The 19,520-nt window shown below is 48.2% G+C and overlaps 1 protein-coding gene across 4 annotated transcripts in view; it reads right to left on the minus strand.

The window, feature by feature from the left end:
- Positions 1-19,520, minus strand: part of NHSL3 (NHS like 3) — a 63,130-nt gene that overhangs the window by 42,644 nt on the left and 966 nt on the right. The window contains exon 1 of one of the 4 annotated variants that reach the window (XM_087876760.1): positions 6,625-6,908. The exons of 2 other annotated variants lie outside the window; for them this stretch is intronic. In XM_087876760.1, the coding sequence (XP_087732886.1) occupies positions 6,625-6,712 (88 nt within the window). In that variant the 5' untranslated portion in view covers positions 6,713-6,908. Of the gene's footprint in view, positions 1-6,624; positions 6,909-19,520 lie in introns of those variants that run through there. One more of the 4 variants, XM_034413214.3, reaches the window with a different exon arrangement.

Raw genomic sequence — 19,520 nt, forward strand, 5'->3', positions numbered from 1 at the left:
AAGGCAGGACAAGAAACAATGAATGGAAACTAATCAAGGAGAGAAGCAACCTAGAACTAAGGAGGAATTTCTTGACAGTGAGAACAATAAGTCAATGGACTGGCTTCCCTCCAGAAGTTGTGGATGCTCCATCATTGGAGGTTTCCAAGAGACTGGACAGCTACGTGTCCAGAATGGTATAGGGTCTCCTGCTTGGACAGCAGATTAGACTAGAAAACCTCCAAGGTCCCTTCCAACTCTGTTATTCTCTTAGTCTGTCATTATTGGTCCATTTACATGACAGTCAAGGATTACCATATTTTTGGGACTATAAGACGCACCAAGATTTCTCAAGAGGTAAGTAAGAAAAAAAAGGTTTCTGCCCTCCCCGGCCCCCAGGAGCACTCTGCAGGCCTCCCAAACCCTCTGTGCACCCCGTTTTTCACAAAAACAGGCTCATTTTTCGGCCGTTTTTGCAAAAAGCAGGGCACACAGAGGGTTTGGGAGACCTGCAGAGTGCTCCAAGGGGCTGGGGGATAGCAAAAATGCCATTTTTGCAAAAAAAATGGGTGAAAAACGGGCCTGTTTTTGCCCTCCCCGGCCCCCAGGAGCACTCTGCAGGCCTCCCAAACCCTCTCCGCACCCTGTTTTTGCGAAAAATGGGCCTGTTTCGCAGGGCGGGGTTTCAGGAGGCCAAAAATGACTGTATTCAGTGTATAAGACACACCAAGATTTCCACCCTCTTTTGGGGGGGGGGATGCATCTTATACTCCAAAAAGTACAGGTATTCCTGTTCCTTCTTTCCAGGTACCAAATGAGAAAACCTATGCTCACTCTCAGGAAAGTGCTGCCTTTCCCTGTAACAACTTTCCCAGCTGAAGAGAGAAATCGAATGGGTTCTTCTTCCTCTGTCTTAAAAGGGATCCCTGCCCATCCCTTTTTCCTTGTGTGCTGTGTCTTTTGTCTCTTTATTTTTTAGTTGTAAATGTATATAAATCAGCACTTGGCTAAAGAGGGGGATAAATACGAATTAAAAAAAACCAAAAGCACTGAACTTTGCAGCATAAATGAAGAGGCAAGTCTTGGCTGCCAGGAAGCTTATAAAACTGAACCCCATATCTCAATTCATCCACAGAAGCTTTAGGTAAGAGGATAAGGAGCTGTTCTGGCAGGACTGCATGTTTTTAAACAGTTTTTTAAATAGCCCCTGAAGTCTCTGAGCACAAGAAGAATGCATTTGCATTAGTACAGCAGCCCCTCTAACCACATATTTATGTTGAACGAATGGACTTCCTTCCAGGTCATGGGGTGCAACTTCCAGGGAGATAAATCTCCCCCTGCCCCCCCCCATCTCAATCAGTGTCTGAAAAAGAATCAGGCTCTTTTAAAAGCACAAACTATGAAGCAAACACAAAACCTTTACATTTCTGCTGTTTGGAAAAACACAACTGTAGGTTAAAAAAAAAACGTCAGGTGGGTCTTCAGTTCCCATTGGCTGGGAGTACTGGCTAGGCATTGTGGGGATGAGGTCCAAAACACCTGGAAAACATCAGGCTGAGGGGGGGTTGAATAGGAGCCATTCCCCACATCACAGCCCTGGGAGCTTTTCCAACATTCAGCCTTAACTTGCTTAAGGTCCCTACAATTCCCATCCTGTTTATGCCAAGAGGGGAGTCCCACAAACTGTGGGGGGCAGGGGTGTCAGCATAGTCAAGATGGCAGCCAGGAGGGGTGATCAAAGCTCCGTCTCTTTCTTATGGGGCTTTCTTTGAACCACTGTGGCCACCAGCTTGGCTACCTGTCAGTCCCCTGCAGACACTCCTGGTGGGGAGAAGGGGAGCGAAGTCGCCCCCACCATGATGTCCTTGTGAAACAACTCCATTGTTGCTGCAGGCCAGCAAGATCAGCAGCCAAGGACTTTGGAAGGTGAAGTCCCAAAGCTTCCGTGGGCGTCTCCTGCCTGCCTATGAATCAGCCAGTCACTTGGCTCACCCTCTGCAACCACCAACACTACCAAACCCACAGCCACGTCCAGGCTCTTAGGGAGCCTTTGCTTTTAAGTTGGGCATCGCTGCAAATCCCCCAACGGGAGCGCAGTGGAAGGAAAGGAAGGAGGGAGGAAACTCAATGGAAAGAAGCAGAAAAGAGCCTATGTGGCCCCCTTAGCTTTTCTATTAAGGGGATGAGACCTTCACAAGCCAGCTTGAGTAGTAGTTACAGGGATCAGGCTAGAAACCAGGAGACTGTGACTTCTAGTCCTACCTTAGGCACGAAGCCACCTAGATAACCTTGGGCCAGTCACTCTCAGCCCTAGGAACCCACAATATGCCTGGCTGGGGAATTCTGGGAGTTGAAGTCTATATATCTTAGAGCTGTCAACATTGAGGAACACTGACTAAGAAGGAGGCAGTGGCAAATCACATCTAAAAAACCTTGTCAAGAAAACTGTAGGGACTTGTCCAGGCAATCTAAGAGAATCGGACATGGAAGAAGGTGGGGAGGGGAACTCATCACTAACATCAGCTTTGATATGAGAGGAAGGTGAATGGGGAATGAAAGTCCTCAATTTGTTTATTAGTTGCAGAGGAGCCCAGCAGTGGGACAACCTTGTCTGGCCCAGAATTAAATCAGGTTGGTCAAGTTGGCAGGGCTGGCGCTGCTTTGGATTCTGCCTCCAAGAGAGGTCCTGGAAGCGTGCAGGAACACCCCCATTGCTCCTGTCTCAAAGTTTTTCCCTTTGGAGAAAACGGTGCCACCAGACGCCACCTGATTTTTGCATGTCCAACCCCTGAAGTCATGCTTGATTCAAGGGCGAATGCCAGCTGGGTAACAGCTCTGATCTGATCTGATGTGGGTGGGGAAGCTACATACTGTAAAGGGCAGGCAGAATTAGTGTTTGGATGGGGCACCACCCAGAAATCCAAGAGATGTAGGCTAGACTGATACGGGGAGAAGGCAACATAAAGCATTTCCATATTGCTACCAATTAAACTTTACAGAGACTGTAAAGTCCTCCAGCAACAGGGGCTGCTGCACATTCAGGAGCTAGGAAGACAAACAACTTCTGTCACACAGACCAATAATTCTCATCCTTGGCAACTTTTAAGATGTGTGGACTTCAACGCCAAAAATTTCCCAGCCATCGTCACCATGGACGAATAGGTAGCAATAAAAATTCAATAAATAAATAAAATCTGGGAGCTGACATCCACATATCTTAAAGTGGCTGAGTTGCAGAAACACTGCTCAAGGTATTTTCTCTTTATCGATGGACCAATTTGACTCCTTCTCCCACCAGATTATGCTGGAACTTTACGAAATAAAGGAAAATAAACTGTGCCTGTTTCCAGCCAGGATTCTGGAGCCATGCAGAAGGTCGGATGCTAACTAAATGGGGTGGGGGGGGAAGGAGGAGGGAATAAAATCAAAGCAGCAGCTGCAACTGTGCAATTAAAACTCCATCTAAAAAAGGGAGGAACTTTGCCCAGTTGCAGATGCCATCTTGACTTTTTGGACTTCCTGTGCGCCTCCCTCCCTCCCAACACTTCTGAGCAAGAGTTTATATTCCTGGTTTTATTGGCAAGGCATTTCATTTGGGTTGTGGCATCAAGAGTGAAGCTGAATTTTATTTCAGTAACATTAAATAAATATGTAGAATAAGGTTATGGCAGCCAGTGTGATGTAGTGCTTAAAGGTGCTGAATTTCAAACTGAGAGATTCTCAATTCTAATCCTGCTCTAGAAGCCATCAGGGGGGACTTGGGGCTCTCTCACAGCCTGCTGGGAGGAGGAGGCACGTCCAAATATCTTGCACAGAAAATAGCAGGGACTTGTCTGAGCACCCACCAGAAGCCAAAATTGACTTGAAAGCTCAAAGAGAAAAAGAATGGGAGGAGTCTGTCCTCCAGTCACCTTAAGGCATAAACAGTGTAAAGTGGGGGGGGGCTCCTTTCTCCCTTGGGCTTCATTTTCAGGATCCTTGACATAAAGCAGCGTTTCCCAACTTCTGGCAACTTTAAGACCTGTGGACTTCAACTCCCAGAATCCCCCAGCCACCATGGCAACCACTGAGCTTGAGGTTCCCTTCTCATGGCACTTGATGCACTGAGAGTGTTTTCACCAACCTGTTGCCCTTCTGCTCCTGGGCATCTGGAGGCGGAAGAAATTGGAAACTGGAACTCGGTCACCTGTTTCAGGACTAAGCACCAGTTCTTGTTAATCCCTGTAATCCCAAGTTTTTCCTACTTCCTTTTCTTTCTCTCCCTGGTATGCCACATTCATTGAGCTCAGTTGCTTCCTCTGTGGCCTGGGAGGGGGCTTAGGAATCTGGCTCCACCTCCATGGTCATTTCATCTGCTGCTTTACACAACCAGCTCTGTCCCAACCACATTCAAAACCACGTTTGGGAGGGCAGACTCCTGCAGCCTGAATTCCTACATGGCTATGGCTGCATTCACACAGCTTCCATCCACTGTCTGCATTTGCACAATGCACTCAACTGTAAACTAATCAACCAGGCTGAGGTTGGGCAGAATACTAGCCCACAAAAAACAACCAAGATTAAAAAGAATCACTCTTAGCAAGTTGAATAAATAGAGCAACTGGGCTTGTACCGGACTTTTAGGTGTGGTGTGTAACACACTGCTATTAAATCAGAAGGTAGCTGGTGTTTGTCTGTTTTGTAAACTTGAGCACAGTGTCTGAATCTTTATTTATGACTTATTATTATTACATATTATTACTATTACATATGAACCCAGCCAACTGTAGTTTCTCAATTTGTTAAGCAAAGTGGGTGACACTGAATTTGTATTTGCACCCAACCTCTCTGGAACAGGGGGCTGCTGGTGATCTATTTTCCTCAAAGCAGGCCAACCCAACTTTACACCCAATATCTGGATCAACCCCTATTTAACAAATGGGGCATTGGTACCATTCCAAAGTCTGAATAAAGATCAAACAACAAATTAAATAAAATTCAAGTTAAGGAACTGACTGACACAAGCTGGGGTATAAACCGGCCTTAACCCAAACTAAACATACTCCTGTTTTATGGGGAAGGTTTGTGTGTAAGGGAAACACTGGTTTCTCTTCATCAACAGCAGCATTATAACACAGCAAAATAACTCCCTCGCCCGCCCCCTCCCAAGCACGCAGTCCGAGCACGGGACCATCAGTAGAGCAAAACCTAGAGCAAAATTTGGGTCCTTCATCCTCTGGTGGTTCATTGGGCCAACCAACCAAGCTGGGAGGAAAAAGAAGCTTCATGATCCAAAGGCTCAGCATTTCTCACACTCAAAAAGCTTAGTGCTAATTAAGAGGATCTCAATAACTGTGAAACAAGTAGTTAACCAGTTGGGGGATGGGGTTGCCTTCCCTTTTATTCATCATGATTAGCACCCATAAAATATAATCCACATGGATGAAATGAAATAACAACAATTAAAGCTATTTGTTCTCATCAACATACTCCATTATGCCAGGGCAGGACACATAAGCACCTGCAATCTAAAGTACAGAGCAGGGCAGAGGCCCGGAAGTCACAAAGCACCGGGAGGATACTATTAGGCCAAAGCAGCGGGCGCTCGCTGCGTTTCCTTCTGACTTCAGGCAACCTGCAAATTCAGCTGCTGAATGGAGGGAATGCATCATACACATTGTGATGTCACCTGCATGGTGCAAATTACATGATTTGCTGTTGACAATAGAATCAAAATTATTAACCAGTCAATCAGTTGCATAACATGGTGCACCCAACATCCTGCTGTGCTTCATAAACCATAGTCTATCACAAAGTCCGTATAAACACAGCCCAACTGTGGCATCTTTTATCAAGTAGAGCAATGTTTCTCCACCTGGGAACTTGAAGATCTATGCCGGGTTCAACTCCCAGAATTCCCCAGCCAACCATGCCCTCTGGAGAATTCTGGGAGTTGAGTCCATACATCTTCAAGTTGCCAAGATTGAGAAACACTGAACTAGAGTAAAGAAGCCAAGGCTAGTGCAGCTCCCTCCCTCAAAGGGTTTCAGGCTCTTCAGACACCCAAAGATGGGAGCCAACCCACGGCACAAAGCATGCGGAGGGGACCCAGCAGCCCTGGGGAGGGAAGTCAAAATTCGCCAATTAGAAACCAAATCACTTCCCAGACTTTCGACCCCTTTCGACGTTCTGCAGGCACCAGCACAACTGCTGGACCTTTACACAAAACGGCGATTGGAGGGGGGGAGGGGGAAGCTGCAGCCGCAAGGAGGCTTAAGGCAGCGGCGCTCCAGGTGTTGCCCAAACTTTCTGGGCTTTGCAACTCAAAGTCCCGAGGGGAGCCCGTGGGGCCGCTCCGGCCGGGGATCCCCGAAAGGCAGAAGCCGCCCGCGGTCGAACTGACCCCGGGCGGCCGCGGGGCTCAAGCGGAACCGCAATGCAGCGTCTCGCAAGAGGGCCTCTGAGCGCGTACCGAGCGCCGCCCCGCCAGCCCGCCCGGCCTCTGCGCTTCCCGGGAGGCGAGGGGCTGCCACCGGGGAAAGGCGGGAGGAGCCGTCTCGAGTTCCCGGCCGGCGCCCTTCCTCGGCCTCTGCCGGGAGGTTCCGCCCTGGGGCCCGGCGAGCACCTGCCCCGCCTGCAACCGCCGCCCCACCTGTCCGGCCCTACCTGTCCTGGCCCGCTGGGCACGGGCGAAGCTCCAGAAGGCCCAGGACCGGGCGCCGGGAGCGCTGCGCTTGCGGGACGCGTTGCCCATGGCCGCCTCAGCCGCCCCCCAGCCCGCCCCGCGCCCCCCGCCCCAGCCCACCCCACGCGGCTGCGGGCGGGAGGGGGAGCGGGAGCGGGAGCGGGAGCGGGGCGCTACATGAAGGCGCGGGAGCCCCGAGCGTCTCCCCCCCCAGCGGAGCCTGGGCGCCCGCTCAGCCGGCCCCCGGCGCTGCCACACCGTCTGCCCGCGGGGCTGCCCGCGGAACCAATGGAGGGACCGGGGAGGAGCCCGAAGCGTCCCCGCCGCCCCGCTCCCTTGTCAGGTGGCTTCCCCGAGGCCGCTGCTCGGGGGGCGCCCTGGTTCGGCCCCCCGGGATCGAGCCCTCCGGTCAGCTGGGGTGGGAATCAGGAGGCGGTTTATGGCAGCCGCCCCCACCCGCCAGTGTTGTCGGATTATAGTTTCTGGAATCCCTGGCCATTGGCCAAGCTGGCTGAGTCTCATGGGATTTGGAGTCCAACTACACATATAGTAGGTTTGCATCCATTTGGACCAGGGCTTCGTGGTCACAAGAAATACGGCTTATTCCTTTAGACACACAGTATGTTACCTGAACTCAGGAAGGCAGCAACATAGCTACGGATATTCGCTCCCACCATCCCAAACAGCAATTTGGTTTCATTAACCTGGGTTTAGAGACTAGCATGTTACATGAGCCTAGAGGTAAAGCATCCTGTTTTCCTCACCCATGGTTTACATTCAGAAATTAAACTATACTTGTGCAATCAAATTGTGTATTGTTATTACATCCCGGCACTAGAGGGTTATGATGTATGGATCTAAGTGCCAGGCATCCTAAACATCTTCATAAATGAAGCACATTCCGATCCATCATTCTGGCCTCCTGAAGGGTCTTGCCCGTTTTCTATTAATGCCACTATTTCATGAACTAAACTTGAATCAGTTACAGAAATCCTTACAGATAGTCCTTGACTTACAACCATTCATTTAGTGACCGTTCAAAGTTACAATGAGCCAGGGTGGCGCAGTGGTTAGAGTGCAGAACTGCAAGCTACTTCTGCTGACTGCCAGCTGCCTACAATTTGGCAGTTCAAATCTCACCAGGCTCAAGGTTGACTCAGCCTTCCATCCTTCCAAGGTGGGTAAAACGAGAATCCAGATTGTTGGGGGCAATATGGTGACTCTGTAAACCGCTTAGAGAGGGCTGTAAAAGCACTGTGAAGCAGTATATAAGTCTAAGTGCTATTGCTATTGCTACAATGGCACTGTGAAGAGACTTATGACCGGTTTTCACACTTAAGACTGTTACATGATCAAAATTGAGATGCTTGGCAGCTGGCATGTATGGTTGCATGCCATACATGCATGGGGGTCATGTGATCACCTTTTATGACCTGACAAAGTCAATGGGGAAGCCAAAATTATTTAACAACCGTGTTAGTAAATTAACAACTGCAATGATTCACTTAACAACTGTGGCAAGAAAGTAAAATGGGGCAAAATTCGCTTAACTGTCTTGCTTAGCAACAGAAATTTGGCGCTCACTTGTGGTCATAAGTCAAGAACTACCTGTCGTTGGCAAACATGAAAAAACTCACTCCATCACCACCTTGACCCTTTCTCTCTTGGGTGCTCCAGCCTCCCCTAACTCCTGGCTTCCAAGCAGGGGCATCCACAGAGCCTTCTTGAGCAACGCACCTCAAACAAGGGGCAGGAGGATCTTGACGGTTTTGATACATGTCAATCCCGCCTTGCTTCTAAGTAATTTGGAAGTGTTCTTGGAAGGGAGTGAATGGCTCTGGGGGCCGGGTGATATTTTTATTTTTTAAAAAGGAAAATGGTGCATTAGACTTAATGAACCTATTTTGCTTCTCATTTTTGCTTTTTCAAAAACTCAAAAACTACACAACCGATTTTGGCCACCTCATCCAGAGGCCACAAAAAAGCTGCTGGGCTGGCTGCTGGTTAGGAAAGCTGCCTGCCCCTCTATTAAAAATGGGAGGGCGAGAGAGTTTAATTTTGGTAGCCCTTCCCTATCTAGAAAAGTTGCAGGAATTCCCATTCACTTTAGGTGCAGCCAAAAAGATAATGGTTTACCAGCCAGCATTGACCTCCGTGGAGATATAACCAAGTAAAGAGAAACTCTGATTCCTTGGCTGACCTTCTGCAAAGCTTTCTCCTTGAAGTTACTCTGCTGTACAGGAAGCCCTTAATTTACAACCATCGGAAGAAACAATAGCACTGAAAAAAGTGGCTTACTTACAATGTTGCAGCATCCCCACATGGTCAAAATTTGTGTACTTGGCATGTGTTTATGGTCATTGCAGTGTCCCAGGGCTAGGTGGCCCATTGGCAAACTTCCCAGATGGCTTCTAACAAGAAAAATCAACGGAAGCTAGATTTGTTTAACGACTCTGATTCACTTAACAACTGCAGCAATCCACTTCACAATCATGGCAAAAGTCATAAAATCAGGTGTAACCCGCTTTAACTATTGCCTTGCTCAACAATGGAAATTCTTCACCCTACTTGTGGTCATAGGTCAAGGACCACCTGTACTGTACAGCAAGCAGAATGTCCATCACAGACACAAGGGCCATTCCACCTCCTCGACCTCATGGCCTGCAAGCGCTCACTTTTGCCTCCAAATGGGCTTCCCTCGCTGCACAGTGCTTCACAACAGCACCCCCTAAAAATACTTAACTACATATCTGCAAAGAAGCAGCACATTTTCAAAGATTTTTATTTGTAAGTCAACATAAAGTGCAGGGGGGGGAATTCTCCCAATGATTTGAAGTCTTCAAAGCCTTGTTGGAAGCCTCCCCTGATGTGAGGTTTTCATTGCTTCTCTGACCCACTTCATACGGTGACCCACTGTGAAGACAGGCATATTTTCCAGGAAACCTAGCAAGCCCCTAGTCAATTGGGGCCAATCCTGTTAGATCCCAGCAGCAAATCATTCTAGGGGGTCGAGAAGAACAAAGTCTTCTGCTGAGATTCACTTTTGGCTCTGCCCAGCGTTTTGGAACGGAAAGAAAATATGGAAAGCCTCGAGTTGCCCCAAAGGTGGATCCAGACTCAGAAAGCTGCCTGAAGCCGCTCCTGCTCCGAGTTGACTTAAACTCCCACCCTGGCTGAGAACTGGAAAGGGAAAGGAAGGGAAGCTGATTAAGTGAAAGTCTTGAGTCAAGTTATGGGTCATTGCAAGTTTGCTGGGGAAGGCAGTTTCAGGAGCAGCCGCATCGGTTTACAAAGGAGCATTCCAGCCTCTGGAAGCAAAGCCCTTCCTCTGAAGGAAACAAAGGCCTACCTGCTGCTAAAACAAAAACAGGAGGTTAAGATCTGAAATCATTAACAGAAATGAGCCAGGAGGCTCCCAACTCTTTCCTGCTGAAACCTGATTTCCCCCCCCCTCCCCCAGGGCACCTGCCTCCTCCTTCCTCCTCTTGCAATCCAGAGCGATGGAAAAAAGAGGCCCATGTGTCCTGTGTCCCTTTCACGGGATCTACCCTGGGGTGAGGTTGCCTGATGACACTCTCACAAATTGCCCCTGGATTCCTCACGTGCAAAAGCAGCCTATAGAAACTCCAGCACCGGTTGGACGAGTCCCATCCACTGCCGTGTGTGTTTGCTCAGCTTTTCTCCTTCCTCTTTCTCAAAGACCAGGCTGTCTTAAGAAGGAAGACTCCTTCTTTTGCTCAGAAACCTGACTCCAAAACCATCCTGGGCTCTAAAAAATCAGGTGCTGCTGTTGCACAACGATCTCCTCGCCCACCTTCAGGTGGAAAAGACACACATCTCTTTGTTAGCCAAAAAACTCTCTCCCTTTTCCAGCACAAGCCAGGTGCAAAGTTCTTACGAGTCTCCATCTCAGAAATGTCATTCTCAGGCCTCATAAGCCTGCAAACTAACCACAATATTTCCCAACAATGAGTCCCTGGAAACCAGTTTTACAAATCCAACTCAGGGTGCCAACAATATACTTCATCCAGTTAATGAGCCAATACACACACACCACGCACACACATACATTGTGGCTGTAGACTTTTTCCTTCTTGGGATGTACCAGCCTTCTCCGACCTGATCCCTCCACATATGCTGGGCTACAACCCCACGATTCTCAGCCAGCCATTGAGGCTGGGAATTACCGGTATGATATATGTATGATCATTAGTCATAAGCTAATGAGAAGGTGCCCACAAGGACAGATACATTTTCCCTTGCAGGACCAGGCCAGAGGCTTTCCTTAGCCAAGCCAGATGACCTCCCTGCTCAGCCGGAGCCTCCTCTGCTCTCCCATCTGCTGTGGTGCAAAGCCAGAGGTCAAGAGTCGCAGCATGGTGGGAAGGCGCTCGCTGTGCTCAATGGGAAGACTTTTAAAGCTATCAGCACAAGGGTTGGGTGGGGGTGGGGGTTGACTGCTTTATGCAATATGTAACATCAGGAAGCTTGGCTTTTACAAGCCAGGATGCATTATGTCTCAGCATGTCTCTGAAGTCAAAAGACAGCTTGTGCATTTTGAGTAACGGCAGATTGAGGGCAATGGTTTAAAAAAGGGCAAATGTTTGGAGGAAGAGATGACTGTTGTCTCATCCTTGTTTTGAACAATGACTATGATCTGCTAAGCCCCAGAAGGTCCCAGAGAAACATCAGCTGCCCCCCTTGCCCACCCCAGAAGGTCCACAGAAGACATCAACGGGGAGAATGGCATCAGCATACAAATGATGTGACTGATTTAGTTGCAACATAATATCATGACCTGATGAGGTAAAAGGGCCTCGTTTCCATCATGACATAAGGCCGCCCGCCCCCCCCCCCCCCGGCCAGGCTGCCCAGCTCAGCACGCTCAGTTTGCAAAGCAGCAGGCTCCTGAAAGGCTTGCATTGTTCACCTAGAGTTGTGTGAGTGTGTTAGGGAATGTCAGGGGATGATGGGCTTTGGCCCCAGGACCAGAAGGTCTGGGCAGGGAAGGTAAAAAAAAGCTATGATGGTGGCCACAACCCTGCCATGCAAGCCTTACTCTTTTTTTACTTGCATTGCACATCTCTTATCATAAGTCCTCTTGTTTATTTTGTTTTATTTATTACATTTATATGCCACCCTCTCACTGTTGAGCGACTCTGGGCAGCTGACAACATCGTAAAACAGCAATATAAAACCATTAGAACATCAAAACATTAAAATGTTAAAGTATTGGTGTGTGCAATGTTAGGATAAGGCAAGTTTGAGGGCACAACATTACCGGCTTCAGATCTGCAGCCAGCATCATCTCCAGAGAATCTGCGGCATCCTGGGAAACTTCATGGATTAAAAGCCACACAAGCAATGACCAAACTTTTAAATGAACCTTTAGAATTAGCCACTTGACTCGTCTCACAAGCCTAAGCAGGTCAGCTCTTATGTGGGGAGACCCCAGGAAGCTGTGAGACTTAGGGCTAGACTGGAAGTTGAAAAGAACTCTTCTAGGGCATAAAAACTGACCAGGTCCTTCCCTCCACTACAAATAATCGATTTAGGTGGCAATGGCGGAAATCCTCAAGGCAGGGACAGCACCAGGGTCAAACATATCATGATGTTGTTCCGCAAATGATGCAAATTATGTAACTTGTATCGGTCATGTTAGGCTTTCCTGCCAATCACCGGCGTCTTTTACAAGCCACAGACAGCTTAAAAAAAATGCCACGTGACTGATGCAAACTATGTAATTTGTATCATTTGTGCAATAACTTCATGAGGTCATTGCAGTTTCTACCGAAGGCAGGCAGGGATGTCGGTCTTACCTGGCAAAAGGTTCCAGGTAAGTGTCCAGAGTTTTTTTCTGGGTAGATAAATTCAGATTGGGCACTGAAAAATCTTTTCTTCCTGAGGTATGAAACAGGCTACTAATTTTTTCCTTTCCTGAAACTGTCAGAGCCCCTCCCTGTCTATACAAAGGTTGATCCCAACATTTCAACTGTTCAGTCTTTGTGCCAACAGTTACCTGGCTGAGTCCCTCTCCTCTGTTTATGAGACTACATAAATTATGCCATTGCAGTTGCTTCCTTCTCAAGCAAGCGTGTCCAGTTAACCCTTTAAAACTAGGCAGGATTGGCACTTTGGATCTTTTACTGAAAAAAATAACTGGATTTTTCAGATGACGGTGGGACTGCATAGTCTCCAGATCTGGAGGACCACAGAGTTGCATCTGTGAGACAGCAGCCCTATACAATTGATAAATAAATCAGCAATGTATGAATGACACACCCCATGTCTCTGCTCAACTGGGAGACCCACAGCTACCTAAGTCTCTCTCTCCCAGTCTGTGCCGCCCTATGGGGCAGGAAGGAAGAAGCGGTGTGCTATACATCTGGAGGCACCATGGAGAGAGGGGGTCAAAAAAGTCAGAAAGTAGCAGGCCTACTGGATACAGGTGCTCACAGGGCACAATCAAAGTCAAAATGGCAGCCACAATGGTGTGAGTGAAGTGTGGCCTGTTTCATCTGCTCCTGACTGTCTTGACCATTCCCTACAGATGCTCCTGGATGCAAAGAGAAGTGTCCTGCTAATCTCAAGTCTCCTTGGGTGATGCCCCAGCCACGTGTGGCTTTCCAGAGTGAATGGTCTCAGGTACCAGCATGGCCTGTTTGGCATGTGATGGATGGAGCAGCCCCTGGATGACCTCAGGGCCTGCCATTCCCAGCGACCCAGCGGGACAATTTGACCAGTGATATTGAAAACTGTCAAAAGGATTAATGGGCCCTTCTGAGCCCCAACAGTGGTCAACTACCAGGACAAGTAATATGTACTCCATCCATCTCATATGCAGGGAAACATTCCAGATAATCTGCTTTCTGCCATCCTCTGCACTTTATGTCTCCCCTCCCTCCGGATGACCTTCCCCATAGTTCCATAGGATCCAACTCACAGTCCAGCTCCGCTGGGCCAGGGAGGACCTCTGAAAGGCAGGGGGGCACCGGAGCCTCCTTCTTCCCTTACCCCCTCCCAGAGAGAGGCCAGCTACCCTTTCAATTTGAAATGTCAGAGACTTACTAGTTACTTCATGAAATTACAAATTGACTTGAAGGAAGCTGAGAATTTCAAGAGAACAGGAAAAGGTATTAGAAGAAAACAGGAGTTAGAATAATATTGATGGGCCTTAAGGATGAGTGGGAGGAAGAAAGAATATAAAATGGATTTATCTGATTATAGTTAAACAATGAGTTTTGTTTCTGGCGATATTTGTGGTTATCCGAATTGTATATTTTTCCTTTTGGAAATGTCTAATGGTGTAAATTCAGTATCTAAATAAAGTTTTATTATTTTGGTTACTACGTAATAGTTTTAAATTCTTTTTGCATTGCTTAATTGTTAGAGGGTTGAAGAGAACTTAGAATAAATAGACTTACATTATTAGATATTTTGTTAATTCCTTTTTAAGGGGGGGGTCTATGCCTTTAGTTTTTTTTTTTCTTTTCTTATATATTTTTGCATTATCTGTTTAATATAATCCTTGATAAAATATCCAAAGAGAAACTTTACGACCTTCCAGATCTGGCTCATCAAATACACTCCACAGGAGCCAAGAGGGTGGAAGCAGTGGGAGTCAGGCCTGAGTGGATCCCCCTCTATTTTCTCAAGAGTTCAGTGTGAATCAAACCAGGCAGTTGTGATTTAAACAAACCATGATTTGACTGTGGTACTGACATGCTAATAGCAGAACAAGCAAGCAGAGGCATTTTGGGGGAGGGAGGGAAGGGGCATTCTTTGTATTGGTTAAAATTAAATGGCAAAGGGATCCAAGAGATGTATAGGATCCCTTGCAAAGTTGCAAAGCAGAGTGGAAGGAACCAGAAGGCCAAAGTGCAAATCTCTACAAATCCTGTTGGCTTAAGACTTGGGAGGATGATTCACTTCTAACTTCAGCCAGGAAAACGGCGGCTTGACCGCCTCCTGCTCAGCTTCACCCGCCTCAAAAGGCTGTTGGGAAGATAAAGCAAAGAAAGATTCCCACTAAAGCATCTTGAGGTCCAGAGGAAAAGCTGAATAAAACAGTAGCACACAGAACTCCTGGATTTGTTCTGGGGTCTAAAGTTGACACCCCCTCCCCCATTCCTTGCAGTGGAATCCTCTTTGCCCCCACCGCTTTCCACCCTCACAGAGGCACCATTCTCCACTGGCAGTGCCTGTGTGGCAGGATCCTTGGTTCCTGCCTGTCATCAAACAAGCCACTCTCTGCCGAGAGGGCACAATCACTCACAACCACTTTCCCTTTTATAGCGCTTTCTCGCCATTGTCAGCAATGCTGTAAAGCAATTCCAGAGGTCGGTTCCACCCCCCCCCCCACCTCCCTCTTGGGTGCAACTCCAGCAAACCAACCAACCTCCCTCCCTCCCTCTCGCTCTGTCACACACACACACACACTCCAGTAAGGGCGAGCCCTCCCATCCAGGCCCCACTGGGCCCCTCAAGGCTGCTGCAGCTGTCGAACTATATACGCGCCCCGGTGCCAAAAGAGTTGAACAGGGTGCGGCCCGTCTGCACTCAGCATTTTGGAAGCAGTGAATAAGATGTGCTGGGAGACGGCGGTGATTTCATCCAGTAGAAGCCTGTTGGAGTCATAATGATCTGGCAAGCGAAGAACTTCATGTCTCCTTGGTAATCCACAGAGAAACTCACATGCACGGCTCCTTGCCCTCACGTGCTTCAAGGGGACTCGGCCGTCAAGGGTGTCTCCAAAGGGAAAGAATCTTGGTTGTCAGAATCTACCCCTCTGCCACTTCCTCCACGATGCCCGGATTCTCACAGCCCAATGCTGTTCTCTGCACTTCTTTCCACAAGGCCCAACCTTTGCTCGAGATGCTTTCCAACAGCCCCAGCTCTGTTTCCCTTCAAAGTGAAAAGGCCCTTAAAGGCTCTCTTGCTGTGACTAGGGCTGGGAAGGACCCCTCAGTGGAGAAGCGTCCATGCTGGGGGAGCAGCCCCTCTTCTCCCACTGCCCAAGCCACCCACAAGGTGGTGGGTGTGGGGAAAACAGGAGGAAGGAGGAGAGTTGATTATCTTTGCCACCTTGTGTTATTTGTAAAAAAAATAATAAAAGGGTAGAATAAATAAATAAAATGAATGTTATTTATACATCGCACTTCCTTCCAAAATGAGGCCAAAGTAAATATATTTTGAAAAAACAGTTGAGCTGGCAGATTAACCAGCTTTCAGGAGCTTCCGCAGGAGGATATCTGTAAAAAGGGGGCAGAGCTCTGATCACAAGGTCACGTCCACCATTTTGACTTTTTTGACACACTTATGCACCCCATGGACACCCTGCCTAGCACCCTGTTGGTTTAAGTTGATCTCGCTTGGTCTGCCCCAACAGATGAACCGCAGATCTCAAGACGGGCAGGTTCCCTTCCCCCCCTTAGCAGCCTCCTGGGATTACCTTGCTGGAGGGAGTGTTGCAGAGAGCGAGAATCCAGCCTAGCCCATCCCACCACAGCCAACTCCATTCTATGCTGGTGTCTACGGAAGACACCCAACTACGAAGCAGCCCCAACCGTCCAGGAGCAAAGACGCCTCTTGTTCTTGCTCAGGGCTACCAACGGAGGTCATCTTCACTCTTGCAAGCTCCCTCTCTTTATCCAGTCCTCTTCTGACTAACAAGTGGAACTTCAAAAAGCCAAAGTAGTAATACAGGCAGTCCTTGACTTACAGCAGTTCACTTAGTGACCTTCAAAGTTACAACAGCACTGAAAAAAGTGACTGTTTTTCACACTTACAACCGTTGTTGACACCCCCACCCTCACCTGATCAAAATTGGCAACTGACCCATATTTATGACAGTTGCAGCATCCTGGGGTCACGTGATCCCCTTTTGCAACCTTCTCACAAGCAAAGTCCACGGGGAAGCCAGATTCACTTAACAACAGTGTCACTAACCTAACAAATGCAATGATTCACTTAACAACTGTGGCAAGACAAGTCGTAAAATGGGGCAAAACTCACTTAACAAATCCCAACAATTTGCTCTTGTGACTATGGAGATTGTCCGTCCTCCAGGTCACGGTTGTCCCAAAGGTGCTTTTTTCAAGAGGCAACTGGACTTTCTGGTTTTTTCTTTGAAGACGTTTTGTTTCTTGGAAGAGAAGCGAAACATCTTCAAAGAAAAACCCAGAAAATCCAGTTGCCTCTTGAAAAAAGCACCTTTGGGACAACCGTGACCTGGAGGACGGACAAGCTCCATAGTCACAAGAGCAAATTGTTGGGGTCCCCAGGCAGATGGTGAACAGCCATGGCTATTTTTTGTCTTTCTTGTCCCTTCAGCTGTGCAGAAAGGTACATTTTTCTATAGACTATACAAAGTTTTGCCAACAAGTTTTACCTCCCAGCATGGCTTTTCCTTCCAGGATACATAAAGTTTCCAAAACAGACGTCCAACTCCTGCAAATAGAATTCCAGACTTGTGCTAAGACCCACAACTCTTTAGGAAATTGCATTATGGCAAATCAGGCTCATCTCCTGATCCGTACAAGGAAAATAGCACTGATTCAGGTCCCAAGTTGTGGAAGGGTGTGTGAATATTTCCGGATTGGAAACCCACTCAACAATGGCTGACCGTTTTTGAAAAAGAACACTACCCTGTACCTGAAATTAAAAGATGTCATCAGCCTTTGCCATCATCTTCCAGGGAATCTCATAAAATCTCCCAAAAGTTCTTCTGAGGCTCTTTCAGAGAAAGATGCATTAGCATATTTGCAGAGCTCCATTCCAAAACCTGCCACTTTCCATGCAGTCGGGATGGGGGGTGGCATCCTTTGCTATCTTGCCAGCAAGAGACAAAGGAGTTTGAAAGCCCTACAGGGAGTCCTCGACTTACAAACATTCATTTAGCGATTGTTCAAAGTTACAATGGCACTGAAAAAAGTGACTTAAACCAATCCTCACACATATGACCTTCACAGCTTCCCTGCAATCATGTGATCATGATTCAGGTGCTTGGCAACCAACATGTATTGCCAACAGTTTCAGCGTCATGGAGTTATGTGATTGCCAATTGCAACTTTCTCAGCCTGCTTCCAACAAACTGAGACAATGGGAGAAGCCAGATTCGCTTAACGACTCAGCAAAAAAGGTTGCAAAATCAAGCAGGCACCAAAATCAGCCTTCCCCTCCTACTGCCTTCTAAATATAATGGACTACAGCTCCGATCATACTCCCAACCCCTTTAAGAGATCCAACCTCTCCAAAGAGCACCAGTATGGGATAGGATCTAACTGTGGACAGCGCTCCTAAAACTTACTCTCTGCCTTTTGGATGGCCCTTGGATTCTGCACATGAGTTCCCTGGAATTGGGCAGCCAGGCTGAGGTCTATGCCTAGAGCTGCACTCAATTCCCACCCCCTTTGACTCATCTGATGCCAAGGGGAAAGGGAAATGCCTCCCATGAGCCTATCACTCGCATTTCCCAGGCAATGCTTGGCAGATTTTGCTTTCACAGATCTGCCATCACTCCTGCATGGCTTGGCCCTCTGGTGGCCCCGGACTTTCCTGTGGGGGGAGGGATCAAGCATAATTCAACTTAAAGCATGGCGACTCTGCATGTTGCCCAGATGATAGAGAGGGAGAAAAGAGCTGCTGGCTTTCAAGGCGGGCTTGGTTTTTCCAAGTACTATAGGACCAATGTGTCCAGGATGCTTTTCACCCTGACATCAACACCCTCCTATTAACTCAGTTGGAAAGAACACAGACCACAGAATCCTGGAAGGGACCTCGGAGGTCTTCTAGTCTGACCCCCTGCTCAAGACAAGGGACGTTACACCATTCTGGTCAGATGACCTGTTATGGATTTTTAAAAGGCAGCAACCATATTAGAATTAGTTTATCTCTGCAGAAGTATAAAAAGCATCATGACATCTTAAACATTAAGCAAGTATATTTGGCATCTGGTTGCATGGGTGACAATGTGCTTTGTCAGTCCACAAAGTATATGCCAAAATAAATGGATTCCAGTTTTGTTGCTATTTCCCTGGAGTATCTACCTAACACATTAAAAAACGACATTATTTGCATATCATCACTTGCTCCCTGTTCTCCTCCGAGGATCTTCAGGCCAAGGAAACTTCTTGGCCAGTTCCTGAGTCGGATCCACAAGGTCCAGCTGCCTGCCTGGCACGTTGCCCCCAGTCTAATGTTCCATTCCATCTGTGTGACACACACCCATGCACGCCCCTTTGGCGTGACTCGGCCTTGAACCCAGTGATCCAGGCAGCAGGAAGTGGTAAACTCTCTCAAATGGTGGCTTCAGCGAAGCCTGGCCCAAAGGCTTTCCAGGTGGGCTACAGCACACGGGCCGCAGGTTGGCCAGTCCAGGACTTTCTCAACTCTGCTCAGGCCTGACTGCACTGAGCGGCCCGCCAGAGACACCCCACCCCTTCCCCCCTACCCCTCAATCCGAAGTCCTAATCCTAAGGGAGAGCAACAACCTTCCTTGCCTGGGCAGTTGTGCTTCCCCAGCAAGATGACCCGGTCAGGGTTGGACCCGCTTGCATCAGGCCTTGCAAAGCTCCCTCCCTCCTTCCTTCCTTTGGGGGGGATCTGGAGCTGCACCAGGGTTCTCCCAGGATCCCTGACCTGAGGACTCTGAAGGAGCGGCCGGCGGAGAAGCCTCAGCCTTGGCAGGAAAGGCATTTTTGCAAGGGGGGAATTAGAGGCCCACATCTGGCACAGCTGCAGCCCAACCCCAGAGCTAAACCGCCTGTCCAGACTGCAGAGGGGGCGCCTAAGCAGGGTTGCCGCCGGATGGTTTAGTAGTGCTTGCCGGAGCCCTTCGCCCACCTGGGCAGCCCCAGGCATTTCCCGATGCACAAAG

This window comes from Pantherophis guttatus, chromosome 10 (genome assembly GCF_059756535.1).
Source record: "Pantherophis guttatus breed Tessera chromosome 10, ASM5975653v1, whole genome shotgun sequence".
Classification (NCBI taxonomy): Eukaryota; Metazoa; Chordata; class Lepidosauria; order Squamata; family Colubridae; genus Pantherophis; species Pantherophis guttatus.